General features: G+C 40.6%; 1 protein-coding gene across 1 annotated transcript; it reads left to right on the top strand.

The window, feature by feature from the left end:
• The first annotated feature begins 4,385 nt into the window (after positions 1–4,385).
• Positions 4,386–15,833, top strand: LOC311280588 (E3 ubiquitin-protein ligase TRIM39-like). Its single transcript, XM_084392834.1, has 6 exons — positions 4,386–4,844; positions 8,260–8,355; positions 8,572–8,802; positions 8,880–8,902; positions 8,984–9,102; positions 14,785–15,833. The coding sequence occupies exons 1-6, from the start codon at positions 4,443–4,445 to the stop codon at positions 15,264–15,266; spliced, it is 1,353 nt and encodes a 450-aa protein (XP_084248960.1). The 5' UTR covers positions 4,386–4,442; the 3' UTR covers positions 15,267–15,833.
• The last annotated feature ends 257 nt before the right edge of the window (positions 15,834–16,090 follow it).

Below are 16,090 nucleotides of genomic sequence, written 5' to 3' on the forward strand. Positions count from 1 at the left end.
TGATATGTTGCGTAGTTTATTTTAAAGTATAAAAATATTTCATTGCTTTTCTTTTTAAGTCATTTTGTAGGTTTATATGTGTTCAGGTTAGTATTTGTGTGTTTAAACAACCAGGGCCTGCAAAACTATGCATGTCCTCCGGGTGGCGTTGTGGGTCTTGAATTTCAAAGACCATGAAGGGAGTGGGGGGGTGTTTGAATTAGCATTTTCATTGTCTCTCTTTGTGTGTGTGTGTTCTAGGGATAAATACATATATTATGTAGAAAGACAAAAAAATGTCCAGGGTGCTCAAAGAGTTCAAAAAAGTGTTAGAAGGTGCTCTTTGGGGTCGGGAATTCAAATAAATATAGGAAAGAGAAGATCCAAGGCACTCTTCTTCAAAGTTATTTAAAAATACTTTATTTAACTGGCTATATCATGGTAGAAAATGTAAAAGACATGGGGGGAAAAAAACAACCCATCGCGTAGCGGCACAAACAGCCTTCTTCAGGGTATAAAATACATATATTTAGTATTTTACTTTACAGTTGTGTAGAATGGTTACATTGCTTTTCTTTTTAAAGTTACAATGAGTTTTTATTAGTAAATGTGTGTGGAAAAACAAAGAGGGCCTGCATGACTAGGCATACATATTCACAATGAGAATAAATGTATTTCACAAATGATCCTTCATGTCAGTTTTTGTTTATTTACTAAGAAAAAGCTATATTTTGGTTTTGAATATCAATAGTGTTAATTTGGAAAAGGAGTTTTGTGATGTATTTGTGCTGACGTCGTGACATCATTGCCGTTTAGCTGAAAATAAGCTTTAATTTTATATAAATAAAATTAGCTTAAGATTTGGCTGATTTAGACTCCCAGAGAGGAGGAGGCACTCTCCAGGACAGCGGGGTTAGGCGCTCCAGGCCGGGACTAAAGTTCCTGGCTCGCCTCGCGTGTGGCGAGAAAATACCAGAAAATACACTCTTTATGGGATTTATCTAGGTTTGTGTGCAGGCAAACGGGCTGTGAAACCGGCTTGTTTTCTGCTGAATACACTGGAACAGTCACATTTTCTGGAACTGAATGAGCGAGAAGTTTTGATGGAAGTCCGGCCGCAGCGGGACTTGAACACCGTCGTTTCCCTAGACTGGCTAGGAAGAGCTTGAGTTGCCATAGAAACAGTGTTTAGGTGCAGGCGAGCGGGTTGTACAACACGCTCGTTGGCTGCAAAATACATCTGCAGTCGCCTTTTTAAGGGAACTGACAGAACGAAAGCATTGACGGCATAATTTTATCTGCCGGCAGACACGGGATTCGAACACGGGTCTCTGGAGCGAAAGCCTAAGATTCCGCCACTGAGCCGCAGGGGGGAATACATAAGATTTTGGTTAGCGCGAGCATATAAGAGAACGTCAACGTGTCTTGTGACGGTGTTTGTTTGCAGGCGTGCATGTATTTACAACAGGCTCGTTTACTGCAATATTGACATTTCCAGTCGCCTGAACTTAAGAGGGAACTGAGAAATGTGTGAGAAATGGAGGTTAGCCCGGCCTCGACGGGACTAAAACAGAATGTTTCACGCCGGTGAGTGACGCGTGAATGGGCGGGGGTAGCTTTCTTGTAACGTAAAGAAAAAACTAACCCCGTGACCGTCAGCTCCTGACATCCCCTGTGAACGGCGCAGTTTGCGCGGATCGAACAGAGGGAGAGCAGGTATCATCCCCCACAGACGCGGCTTCTTGGTCGATATCCACGACGGAAGCAGCGGCAGACGGCGGCCACTGTCCATCAGGAAGAGACTCTAGCAAAGCAGGTGAAGCAGGCGGGCGAACCGGCGAGCTTTGCGGTCTGGGGGAGGTTCCGGGACCCGTTGAGCACGGCGCTTTTTACGGCGCGGTACCGCGGCGGGCGGAGGTGCAGTCTCGGAGAAGGATGCCAGGCAAGTCCTCAGAGTCACCATAGGCATTAGCTCGCTGAGGGCAGCCGCCGTCAGCGAGCGCGAGAGCTGCATGATCCTCACCAGGAAAAGGGTTGTCTTGAAAAAGACGCCCGGCTCTTTTAGTGCAATGAGAGTGTGTGTCGCGGCGGCGAACACACACACACACAAAACACAGTAGCAGAGAAAGGATATAACGCCGGATAGCGCAGCAGGAACGGTGACTGAAGGCGGCGCGGCCAGCGGCTTCAGGTGCAGTGGCTCGTCCCGCTGAAAGGCTTTCTCAAACGGCGCGGCTTCTTCTCTCAGGATCCAGCGATGCGTGAGCTCCGCTGAAGAGATGAAAAATCAGTGAGCTAGCCTCTCGAAGCTATATTTATAGCCCTAGGCCACGCCCTCGGCGGGACGTGAAGTATTGGGCGCGAAGCGCCCCCATTGGAGCTGACGTCACGATAGGGCCTTATCGATAGGCTGCTGCAGTTGCCGCAGGGCAGCCAATAGGCGCGCGAGCCGTCTCGCCTGTGTCTGCATGCTGCCGCAACGCGTTTTACATTATTTCAAAATTAAGGAAAATTGTTTGGCTTCAGTATCTCGCGGAAAAGAGATTTTCCCCTAGCGTAAGACTTACTCAGTATGAGAGAACCTCTCGTAAGAGAACTGCAGTGAACCAAAGACTCAAAACCACGGTTTGAAATCGCTGTTTCTGACGTCACAAACTAACCAATCAGATCAACGTGTGATCGTCAACCAGTGGATCTCTGAGCTGAGTGAGTGGAGGCAGGGCTCATTTGCATATTCATAGAACCACGCATACTAAATGAGGCAAGGGTGTCGAGTTACATTCAAGATATTTTAACCCTTTATAGGGCACTCATTGAAATATTTGGAAATTCAAAATTTTAACCTCAGAAAGCTAATGGGGGATGTTAAAGGACATTTAAAAAAAAAAAAAATGTTCCCAATTTTTTTCATCTTTGCATTGCAAATCAAGGTCAATGACGTTACCATATATGAGCACTTGCCTGTCTAGGGTAAAATAAATTACCGAGAGTGAATTTTAAAAAAATATGACACAAACACACACAAACTGCAAGGAACATTTATTTAGAGACATCTCTGTCTTGAGGTACTGAGGGGGGGGGGTTGAATGCATAAAAAAATTGTTGACAAATGCATTCACAAACTTGCAACTAAGTTATTGTACTGTAATAAGTAATACATCCTTTCCATTCAACGTTTGGCCTGCAACAATAGAACAATAAAAAATTAGTCTAGCTTTTATAACATCTTTTACATGACACTATTTATTTTCATGGCCATAGGTTAAAATAAAATAAAAAATCTACTACACTATTTCAGTAAAAAAACTATTTCAATCCTCCTGATGTTCTCTTGTAGCCTTTACTTTCCTTATGTGGGCTTCTAGGTCGCTAGCACCTTTATTTGACACTAATCCAGACCGAAACGAAAACACGGGAATTTTCTCTTTTTTTTTTACGCTGTTAGCTACTTACATCTTATCTCGCACTTGACCATAAAATGAAGCGCTGCTAAAATTCTGTGAACGTAAAGTCCGCCTACTTTGGATTGGTCATTTAAAATATTCTGACATTGACGAGCATTGACAGACCAATGAGGCTGAGATGAACACACACACACACACAGGCCTCTTATCGTGCTCTGCTTGCCGCTGCGGATTGAGGAACGCGCTGATTAGGTTGGTTGATTTTTAGAGTGTAAAACCATCCCACAAAGGTTATTTCAATTCTATTTAGATGTTGTGTCTTGTGAAACACCACATTGTTGTTGTTCGCTGACTTTGTCCCTCCAGGACACAAAAACTGGAGGTATTTTGTTGTTGTTTTTACTTCAAATAATGCTAATTTTCTCATGGGCGGGCCAAATTCTTTTTGCAGGTAAAGAAGAGAAAGGGGAGGTGACCTTTCCCCTAATGACGACATAAGGGGAAGATTTCTAGATTCGCCTGTCTGAGTTTTCATTTTCTCAAAAATACCCAGGGCTTGGTTTACGCCCATCAAAACGTCTAACCACTGGGGGACCATATGGCTAAGGGAACTCATATTAAGGTTAAAAAACCTCATAAAGTGAAATTTTCATGCAATGGGACCTTTAATAATTTTCTCCCCATATAATTTTGGTGGATTGAGTCTGTGAAAATGTCGTTTAGTATATTAAATGTGTGTAGCTTTCATTTGGATATTAAAATGTATGTTTATAGCCATATGTGTGACCTGTGTATTAGATGAATTGCAGTTGCTGTTAGGGAGGACAGTACTTAACGTGTCTTTTCTCATACATCCTTCAGCTGAAAGAGAGTGAACCTGAAGGCTTGTGTGTTGATTGTCTGTCCTCTGTCAATAAACTGCAGACGTGGTACACCGATGTGATCATAAACTCCCACCCTCTTACAACACTTATCAGGAAGAGGCTGACTTATCATTTTTAAACCCGTCGTTCAGAAAGTGAAAGTAAAGTTTGTGTTGCTGGAGCTCAAACGGTGAAAATGGCTTCACTAAATGTCTCTGCTGAAGAGCTTTCTTGTCCCGTGTGCTGTGAAATCTTCAGGGCTCCTGTTGTTTTATCATGTAGTCACAGTGTCTGTAAAGAGTGTCTTCAACAGTTCTGGAGAACCAAGAAAACTCAGGAGTGTCCTGTCTGCAGGAGAAGATCCTCAAGAGAACAACCTTCTCTTAATCTGGTGTTAAAAAACTTGTGCGAGTCGATCCAGAAGGAGAGAAATGAGACGCGTTCATCAGGATCTGAGGAGATCTGCAGTTTACACAGTGAGAAACTCAAACTCTTGTGTCTGGAGGACAAACAGCCTGTGTGTTTAGTGTGTATTACTTCACAACAACACGACAATCACAAATTCAGACCCATCAGTGAAGTGGTTTCATCATATAAGGTAAGACAAATAAATCTTGTTTTACATGTAAATGAAACTGAAAGTGACATGAAGAGAGTAGTAAACACCAGGGTTTTTCCTGGCTCAAAATGAGGCGGAGGTGGTAAAATCTTAATAATGTATTTTAATAATAAGGTAATTAAATTTCTATTTTTCATAGACCATCATATAGCCTAATGTGTTGCCTACATTATTTTTGTGGGTGGAGCTCAGTACCTCTAGGGGGGTATGAAGAAAATTTTGATAAAAGATAAATTCATTAATCTGCACTTAATTCTGCACTTTCAGTCACCCAAATCCACTATTAAAAATAAATTATCCACCCGCAAACCGACCATATACTTTGATTTAGATATCTGCATCTGATCATCACATTACAATTATACAAATTCTCAGTGTTAAGCATGATAATATGGTAACATATCACACTGAAGTAGGCTGATTTAAAATGAACATTTATTTAATATAAAAGTTCTTCTTTTGGCAAAATTACATTTCCTTAATAGCCTAAACAGAGGCTTTACTATGGAGAGAGAATTGTGTCTTTATTACATGCGAGAAAATAAATGATCTGAGAGAAAAAAAAAGTTTGAGAGAAAAAGTTATCACACTGACAGTAAAAAGGCATTTCATGAGAGAAAAAAAAAATAGCTATTTCATACCAATAGCAAAAAAAGAATAATATTTGAGACTAAAAAAAGTTTTGAGAGAAAGTATTTTCTCACAGAACATAAAAAAATATATACATTTGAATTTTTAAAAATTATTTCTGAGAAAAAAAATCTCTCTCAAAATACTTTGAAAAAAACTCTCAAATATTTTGCTATCAGTGTGAAAACATTTTCTAAAAAAAAAAAAAAGTGTTTCTCTCAAAAAGCTTTTCTTTGCTCTCGATGCAATTTCTTGCTCTCGTGTCAGGATTTTGCTTTCACTGTGAAAATTGTGTCATGGCCACGTTCCTATTGGCCAGTCGGGTGAGCATCATCTTGTCTTGGGAGTCGAACTGAATCATTATACCATTGTTCGGTTCACCGGCATAGATTCACTAAATTCGCCTTTAGTTGAGCACGGACATTCCAATGTTTGAGTACGATGATTCACGGTGATCATACGCCTGGTTCAGATTACAAGAATTTTGTGTCTGTTACGATAGTGACGATGTCAGATTACACGATTTTGTGTAATCTTGTCGTGGATGGACAAGAAATATGTCAGACTACACGTTGCTTTCCGACCAGTCACCGCGAGCCGTCTCACGCACACATTCACTCGCACATACATACACGCACTCACTCAAATACACACACTCACTGTGCTCGCTCGCTCACTCACTCGCGCACGCACACACACACACACACACACACACACACACACACACACACACACTGTAGCTCGCTCACTCACTCGCACACACACACACACACACACACACACACAATGTAGCTCGCTCACTCACTCTCGCACACACAATCGCTCACTCGCACACACACACAATTGCTCTCGCACGCACGCACACACACACTCGCGCGCACACACTCGCTGTTGCTCGCAATCTCACACACTCGCTGTTGCTCACAATCTCACACACTCACTCTCACTGCTTATACATGGGCGAAGCCGCTCTGTATTCCTATGAAGTGCTTATGACATGTGCTGGCCCGCTTTGCTGGCCGCCTGTTCCCGCATGTTGTGTTCCCCGGGCTCCCCTGGGACTCATGCAGTGGACGCACGGCGTTGACAAGGGGTTCCCGTAGCATAAGCAACTTACGCAATACGAGAGAACCTCTAGTAAGAGAACGTACTTGGTTACCTAACGTAACCTCGGTTCTCTCTAGAAGAGGGAACGAGTATTGCGTAACCTGCCGTGTCTCGCCACAAGCTTATTCGCTTCAGTCTATGAAAACCAGAATTTCAGCCTGTGAGCCCCTCTCTTATACACGCTAGCCACACCCATTCTGGCGGGCTGAGGCACGTGGAGGGCGCAAAGCGGCCTCATTGGGCGTGACGTCACGCAGGGCTCACTGGTAGGCTGCTGCAGTTGCTGCAGGGCAGCCAATGAGCACGCTTATACAGCCTGCTATGGTCTGCTGGCTGCCGCACTGCGTTGACAATAAATACAAAATTAAGGATAATTTTTTGGCTTCAGATCTCGAGAAAAAACTATTTTACCCGTAGCGTAAGCAACTTACGCAATACTCGTTCCCTCTTCTAGAACGTTTTCTTTTGTAGCGCAGAAAAATGTAAGCTTAGCGTTAAGTTCTGCCAGGAAGACTCAATCAGCGCGTCATGTATTAACTCACTTCTAACCAATCACGTGTTAACACTCTCAGTATAAAAGAATGGTACTTACATTCGTCTGAGTTCGCAGATACTGACGGCGCCAATTACCTCCATCCTCCCCAACCACCTCCAAGATGGTCCTTTCCCTCCATCCTCCCCACCACCACCAGGATGGTCCCTTCCTTTACCTCCAGGGGGTCGGCTGCGCCCCTGCCTTCATCTTCAGGCGGGATTTGCAGATTCCGTTACCCTCGCATTGCTTGCTAAGGACGGGGCCTACGCCAAAGACTTTATAAAATTATCTTTGCTGAGCTATTAATAAATTTACACTTGTTATATCATTTTATCTCCCGAGTCTTTCTGGTAGAACTGCATCTTCTCGACATGAACACAACACGAACACGAACAGCTGCAGCTTTTGAGGGCGGGGCAAAGTAGACGTTGTTCGCGGGCAGCCAATGAAGACCATAGGCGTTAATTATGCAAATGTGTTACACTGTTACGTTTGCCGGTCACAGAAGTGAGACTGGAGTTACTGGCGACTCGTTTAGGCGGTTCAGACTCAATTCTTTCTTTTGGGAGACAATAACTTTATTTATTGTGCACTTTCCACTTTACAGCTTTGCAGAACATTTACATTCACAAACAGCCGTATTACACACTGCATGAAGGGGAATATTCGAGAAAGCATATGGGGCACTTTAAGACCTTTTAACAAACTTGATGCTGTTGAAAAAGTCCTATTTTAGTGTTGATTTGATTGAATAGGGCTTCAGTAATCAGGACTGGTTGTGTTTAGTCCAGCTGAACCACATTATAAATACATTTCATAGATTTGAGGAATAAGTAACTACGGGGGCAAATACTTTTTCACGCAGGCCTTGTTGGTATTGCATAACGTTTTGCTTCAATAAATAACATTTTCTTTTACAAACTGTACTTTGTGTTTACTAAGGTTGCCTTTATTTTATGGTTTAATTTCTGAATCAATTTAATATGAGATGTGCACAAAAATTTAAGAAATCAGGATGGGGGCACATACTTTTTCACTGCATTATATGATCATATCACTGTATTGTCTTCTTTTCTTCTCTTCACTGTAATCTTGTGTTTAATGTTTTTTGTTCAATTCTAGAAGGAGCTCAATACAGCACTGAAGACCTTACAAGAGAAACTTAAACGCAATCAAAAAATGAAAGGAGAGTTTGAGAAAACAGTTCAACACATCAAGGTGAGGAAACAGAATCAAAAGTCATGTATAGTATCACTGTATACAGTTATGATTTAATATAATGGATTATAGTTGATTATTTCTGTAAATGACGAGCATCAATCTGCCTCTGGATCCGTTCTATGTCGGGTATCTGAGTTTATCTCTGATATGAATGATGTGAAGTGTTGATGTGTGTCGATTGAGATGATTGAAGTGAATGTGATGTGATTTCAGTCTCAAGCTGAGCACACAGAGCGTCAGATTAAACAGCAGTTTGAGAAGCTTCATCAGTTTCTCAGAGATAAAGAAGAAGCTACAGTCACTGCACTGAGGGAGGAAGAGGAGCAGAAGAAGCAGATGATGAAGGAGAAGCTGGAGGAGATGAACACACACATCTCAGCTCTTTCACACACAATCGAAGACATGGAGGAGATGATGAGAGCCAATGACGTCTGCTTTCTGAAGGTCTGATTTCAGATCATTGGTTGATCATTGGTTGATTGATTGAGTTGTTGATGATAAATGGTGTGTTTGTTCTGCAGGAGTTTCCAGTCTCAATGGAAAGGTGAGTGATCTGCTCCTGTCTCTGGTCTCTCTGGTTCTGATCCAAAGCCACTGCAGTTCTGACTCCTGAATGTCCTTCCAGAGTCCAGAGCTCACAGCCGGATCCACAGATGGCTTCTGGAGCTTTGATTCATGTGCCACGATACTTGGGCAACCTGCCGTTCAGAGTCTGGAAGAAGATGCAGGACATCGTCCAAAACAGTGAGTCTGACTGCAGGAGATCTGAGCTGGAGAGTTAAAGGTTCTTCATGACACAAATAGATAGATAGATAGATAGATAGATAGATAGATAGATAGATAGATAGATAGATAGATAGATAGATAGATAGATAGATAGATAGATAGATAGATAGATAGATAGTGTAACGTAATGTAGTGATTCTGACAGGTCAATTTAGCTCAAAAGGAATTATTAATTAATTTATAGGAAATTTGAAAGAATCACTTATTACGGCCATGCAAATGACTCGTCCAGCGTTCATTTGAACCGGCCGTAACTATCAGCTCTGCAGCGGATATAAATATCCAAACTATAGTGAAACACTATTTATTAGCAAGGTAACTTAGATCAGCAGTTTAAGACATTAAATTCGTAAGCACATAACACAAGTAACACTTCTCTTTAAAATACAAACAAGACTTTATTGATTATTCTAACACATAAAACTAATATCTAACACAAACACACGCACACACATTCATACGAGTTACAGAATGAAAGAAAGTGAGGAAAAATGAGTTTTAAGAGTGAGATGATGAAATCTCAAGTTTCTATATGCACTTATAAGACATGACCTGAACGAACCATCAATCATTAATTTAACCCTTCTATCGTTTCTTAGGCGGGTTATTAAATCTATATCAATGCACCAGTTCAGCTTAAGAGTCTGGAGGCTACTTGCTTGTCTTCGCGTTCTTTTTGGGGATTCCCTTCGTCGGTGTAAAAGGGGTTTTCCGGGTTTGTTGGCAGGCGTCTCCTCGTACCTGGATAGATGTCTGGGGCGGCCAATCACGTGGTGTGCTGGTGGATGGATGGAAAGTCTTTGAAGTTGGAAGCAGGCTTTACAGTCGAATCATGGACCGAAACTTTGCCACAAAACTTAACTTAGAACCGAGACTCACAACGGAAAAGAAAAGAAAACTAAGAAAAGAAAGAAAATTGAGACGAGAGTAGTTAGATGGCTTGAATGAAGCTGTTTAACCCAAGTTCTTCTGATCTTGATTTGGGTTCTTTAGTCTGCTCGTCTACACGGTTACTCGTCTATCTGGTTACTCCGTCATGGCTGATTGTTTTGAATCTACTTTTCTTTTTTTTCTCCCCGAAAGCTTTGTTCGGGTCCTAAGATTTTAAACTAGTGATGCACCGAAATGAAAATTTTGGGCCGAAACCGAAACCGAAAATTTAGGATGCTCTTGGCCGAAAACCGAAACTGAAGCCGAAAATGGCTTCTTTTAAAAATGTATATACTGCTTGAATTTAATGGATCTGAAATGAAAAATCACAATATAATAATCAAATTTTATTAACAGTTACATAACAAAACATAAAATATTTTTAACAATAAATATTAATAATACCAAATATTATTATTCTTCAAGTTTTATGTTCCATCAAATAAAATAGTTTTTTAAAAGTTGTGCAAAAAAAATCCACAATTTTGGAGATTTTTGCAGAACAAATGTTACATATTGCAACTTTGGTGTCCTCTCGTATAGGGCTGTCACTTTTGTGAAAAATAAATCCTGAGACATACATTTTTGAGACATAGGCTAAGTGTTCATTGAATCGTTAGTAAATTGCCTATATTTGGCGTTGATCCGTTTTCAACGCCAAATATAGGCAAATCCATGGACAACTAAACAGGCATTAGGACGACCGTAAAGAGGGCGCACAAGTCAGCAATGTGGACTGCCATAACATCAATGAAAAGCATTACTGAAGGCTACATATTATGCACTATATTATGCAGAAATAGGCTATGTGTGTGTGTGTGTGTGTGTGTGTGTGTGTGTGTGTGTGTGTGTGTGTGTGTGTGTGTGTGTGTGTGTGTGTGTGTGTGTGTGTGTCAGAACCTGCAGTTGCTGTGTGACGCGCGTTCGCTGCGAGCGTATACCAGGGGTGCAAACACATGTATGGTCAAAAAAGAGAGAGGTAATCGAAGCCCTCGTCCTGCGGCAAATATCCAGATACTACATTGCCACCATCCCCAACCCACCCCTATAGGCACAGAGTCAAATGAAATTTAGAAAAACTATCTTGCACTTCTTCTTCTTGCTTTACTGCTACTTCCTGAAAACAATTTCACCTGATGATTTGAATAGCTCTTTTTGTAAAGAATTAATAATTCTAGGATGATTGGGGTAATTGTGTAGGGTAGGCCTAGTGCATCTGCATAGAAACTAATAAACAAAATACAAATATAAATACAATAAAACACAAATACACGAGAAATAAAGCAGTACTTTATGTTTTTCAGGTAAATTAACTGTATTAAGTATTAATACAGTTTATCTTTTGACAAAACGTGATTTTTCTCTTTCTCTTTTGTTGTTTGATTAACTTTGGTGACACAAACAGCTGCAGGTATATTGGGTGCTGTCCCTTTAAGACGAATGCACGTATCTAATACCGGTAATGACACGCATCCGTTTTATTTTGACTGCGTTTACGGGTAAACTCGTTGAGGCGGACACTGGCTTATTTTTTCGTGCACATGTCTGTTCAAACACAAATAGATAAGAAAGAAAAGGGAATTCGGTGTTCACGAACTTCACGTGCTGTCTGCGACTGAGTGGCTCTGTGCGCCGACAGACCATCTACATTTGGATGTTAAACATAATATATATAGCCTGATACAGCAAAGACAACGTCAACTGCTGACGGCAAAATAGGCTACAGAATATTTCGTTCTGTAGGCCTACTGACAGGGGCAATATTTGAAAATCGATAATTAGGCCTATTTTTTAAATTACAATTATATATGCATTTGTCAAAACCGAGAGACTTTCAAGCATCAAAATGTAATTTATTAATATGTATTTGCGCCTTCTATTTTGTCTGAAAACTTCCAACACTCGTGCGTGTCGCGTGAAAAATAGGCGTTGGTTGCGGTTCTATTTCTAGCACGCGGTTTCGGCGCGGCTCGAGAAGTGTGTGTGTCACGCAGGCATTGTGCTCTAACACAAGCTCTAACCAGTTAACATGAGAGCCGACATAAAAACGGACACTCCACGCCACGCAGAGAGAAATGTGATGCAGTGGCACATCCAGAGTGAGACAGAAACACAAGTGGTTCACGCTTGCGCACATACTGCTGGTTTGGCGCGCAGTGTTCTGATTCGCTTATTTCCTATTTACTTGTTGGTGGACGCAATCCAGAATTACTGTTGGTTAAATTATAATCAGACCCTCTCAACCCCCCCCCTTAAAAAAAACCCTCTTCGGATCTGCACGATTCACACAAGTCACCCAAACTGACGTGAAAAAAGCGGGAGGCGCCGAAAAGCGCGCTGTTTGCACCCCTGGTATACTGTAGTGACGAGCTGAATGCGCTCCGAGAGAAGGCCGTTAAAATCGATTCCCTATTTTCGTTTTCGAAACTTGTGTTGGTTGGTCCGATCGATTGTGCAATAAGTGACAGCCCTTTGACATGCTTAATCTTTGATAGGCAGACGCGTGATAACAGCTCGACCGTGAGTGAAACCTAAGCGCTTGCGCACGGATGGGAGGGGCGGGTGACATTCATTTTCGGTTAAACGTTTTCGGCTGTTTTTTTTTATTTCGGCCCGAAACCGATAATGCCATTTCGGCCGAAAATTTTCGGCGGCCGAAATTTCGGTGCACCCCTATTTTAAACTCAAATGTTTGTCCAGCCTCCTGGATGAGTTCTGACCAATTAGACACTGTCTTTATTTGAGAGGTGGCATTTTCTTCACTTCTCATCGTAAATCATGCGTTATCTGTGATCTCCTTACTCTCCAGCTCTAGCAGAGAGCACAGAGGCCACAGTTTAGACATCATTCCTATTATAAGAATACAAAACATTTTACACAGATTTCAATCAAGCCATCTTTTGAATTAAGAACATACGATCGTACTGATAGGAAACGAGACACTTTCATTCAAACATCTAATAGTTATAACAATTACATGACTTATATGGGATCTAAGCATATTAGACACACATATAGGTTGTAGACACAATATAGAATTATGTAGTTGCACAATGTTTGATTATAAGTCCATCAAGAATTGTTTTGGGATGATTTTATGTATTTTTATAGGTTTTATAGTCTCTGTGGTTTTAAGAGATTTCTAACCCTGGGGTCATTCAAAGGTCCTTAAGAAGGAGGTCTGTTTTGTATATCTGTCGTGGGATCAAGCAACCTCTGCCATTATCTTGGTCGGGCCCTGAGCTTTGCCATCTCTGAACCAATCAGTCTTTTCCAAACCATCTAACATTGACAACGTTCTTCCTTTAGTTGCTTGCATGGCCATAAAGTTCTTAGCGTAGTAGACTGGCTGGAGCCTGGATTTTGTGGTTCTGGATTGGTGATTTGGGGTCTGGAGTGTTGGGTTCTGTGTGGAATTATGTTTAAACAAATAACCTGGAAGATTCATTTGTGTTTGGTTCGCCCTCAAACCCTACAATAGGCAGATAGATAGATAGATAGATAGATAGATAGATAGATAGATAGATAGATAGATAGATAGATAGATAGATAGATAGATAGATAGATAGGCAGATGGATAGATAGATGGATGGATGGATGGATAGATAGATAGATAGATAGATAGATAGATAGATAGATAGATAGATAGATAGATAGATAGATAGATAGATAGATAGATAGATAGATAGATAGATAGATTAGAAATATTAGATATAATGGCAGTTTAATTGAGTCTAATAGAGACAGAGCGACACACTTAATCTGAAAACGCCCACCGAGGGGAAAACAATCCAATCCTGAAACTTTTTTTTATTATTTTTTTTTATAAAACTTATTTCTGGCTTGTTTGTCAGTTGGAGTTTTAACAGTTTTGGCTTATTTGAAGATTCTGTCAAAGACAGTCAATGAGATTTTTCAGAGTTTTGTTCGTTTTTAGGAAAACTGTAAGTTTGATCTATTATAAAAGATAAAGCCGGAGTCAGAACTGAGTCAGAAGGTCTGAGTCGAGTTTGGAGGTTATTAGGAGGAGTTTTAGAAAATTAGAAAATTTAGTCTCAGAATAATATTAATAATTTCTCAATCCAAAATAATTAGTTAGTCAAACACAACAGACCGTAAGAATAAACTGTTTTAAACGATACACAGACTGTCCACCTTATTTCTAACTCCCATGATTCCATTTCCTTGCGTGAATTACGGGCGCGACCTAACCAGAGTTTCCATGGTAAAGGTCATAAACAGTCTATGCTAGTGGTACGCTAATCCTCTTTTTAGAGTGCTTGGGAACTAAAATATGTGGGAACACACCCTGTTACACCTACAGTAGCGCCAGAGAATAAGGAGGATAAGAGCCAATAAAATGAAGATGATCAGATGCTGCTGGAGATCACACACACACTTACAGTTCTTCATCTACAGCAGAAATCTCAACACATCTCATTGATTTATTGTTATTTAAATTTCCCAAAGTATCAGTTTCTCTTGATGGACACAAATGTCTGAATCCCATATTTAATGTTTGTACTTGATACCGTTAAACGCTGATGATAAAAACGAGTGTGAAACTAATAACAGCACTGACAGTGATCAGAGGAAAATGTGTTTGATCAACATGATGAGTGTCATAATTCATAATAATCTGTGTTGGGCTCACTGTCGATCATTATATGAAGATCAGAATAAAAGCATCTGTTGATTGTGTCTCATCAGCTCCTGTGATTCTGGATCCAAACACTGCAGATCCATGTCTCGTCCTGTCTGATGATCTGACCAGTGTGAGACGGAGGCGGAACAATCCACCTCTTCCTGATAATCCAGAGAGATTTAACTATTATCCCTGTGTTCTGGGTTCAGAGGGTTTTAACTCAGGAACACACTGCTGGGATGTGGAGGTTAAAGAGAATAAACACTGGACTCTTGGAGTAACAACAGCATCAAACCAGAGGAAGGGAAGTTATTTCTTCAACACTGATGTCTGGTGTGTGTCGTACGGATGTACTCTAGGTTTTCGTGTTAAACAGAAGCTTGATCGTGTGAGAGTGAATCTGGACTATGACAGAGGAACGGTGTCGTTCTCTGATCCTGTAACTAACACACATCTACACACATTCACAACCACCTTCACTCACACACTCTTTCCATTCTTCTGGTGTTCTCCCTCTATGAGGATCTTACCGGTCAATAGTCAGTAAACGTCACTCCTGTAGATCTGGATCTTGCTGCTTTCATCATGTTTCCAATATTTAATCCATATCTCATGAGTAAGAGTGCGGTTGATCTGAATATCAGTATGGTGGCTGTGATTGGGCCGTGATGATCACATGACTGATATCCAGCACTACAGCAACACACACACTCTTCATGTTGCTTTAACAGATCAATAAACAAGAGTGAAGTTTGTCACTTTGCTAATTTTCACATAATTATATAATATTTTTTTCTATAAACTGAGCCTAATTCTACATGGACAGTTACAATGAATTTGTAAATAAATAATTGTTTATTTCAGTTTAACCGATGTGTCAAGCATAGTTTTGGTTTGTTTTTCTGGGTTAATAATTGTAGAGACGCCCCTAATGTAATATCATTTAATGTACATGAAATATGCATAATGTATTTCATTGTGGAAATGTCTTTTACTGTCTTAAACACCGTCATATTAGCTTTTTCTCTTGTTCCTTTATCTTTCTGTCTTCAATCACGTCATAGGATGGATGTCACAGGGCAATTTTAAATGAATGTGAAAATAATTTGCAGCTCAAAACCTTATTTATCTTAACAGAGACAAGCAGGGCTTGACATTAACTTTTTTCCTCACTAGCCAATGTGGCTAGTGGTTTTCCAAAGTTACTAGCCACACAGCATTTTTACTAGCCACATTTTTGTTGTTGTGAAATTTCCTGATAAAAGTGGACTATGGCGTGCTAAAATTTACTTGAACTAGATTTACAACCCTTTTAAATGTAAAACCATTGTTACATCCACCCAAATCAAGACTACATAAATATATAACAAT

This window comes from Rutilus rutilus, assembly GCF_951802725.1.
Source record: "Rutilus rutilus genome assembly, chromosome: 21".
NCBI lineage: Eukaryota > Metazoa > Chordata > Actinopteri > Cypriniformes > Leuciscidae > Rutilus > Rutilus rutilus.

Excerpts from the sequence above, each read along its gene's own strand:
- LOC311280588 (XM_084392834.1), top strand. The coding sequence starts at position 4,443 with ATGGCTTCACTAAATGTCTCTGCTGAAGAGCTTTCTTGTCCCGTGTGC. Across the intron at positions 4,845-8,259 it reads AAGTGGTTTCATCATATAAG|AAGGAGCTCAATACAGCACT; the intron begins GTAAGACAAATA and ends GTTCAATTCTAG. Across the intron at positions 8,803-8,879 it reads ATGACGTCTGCTTTCTGAAG|GAGTTTCCAGTCTCAATGGA; the intron begins GTCTGATTTCAG and ends TTTGTTCTGCAG.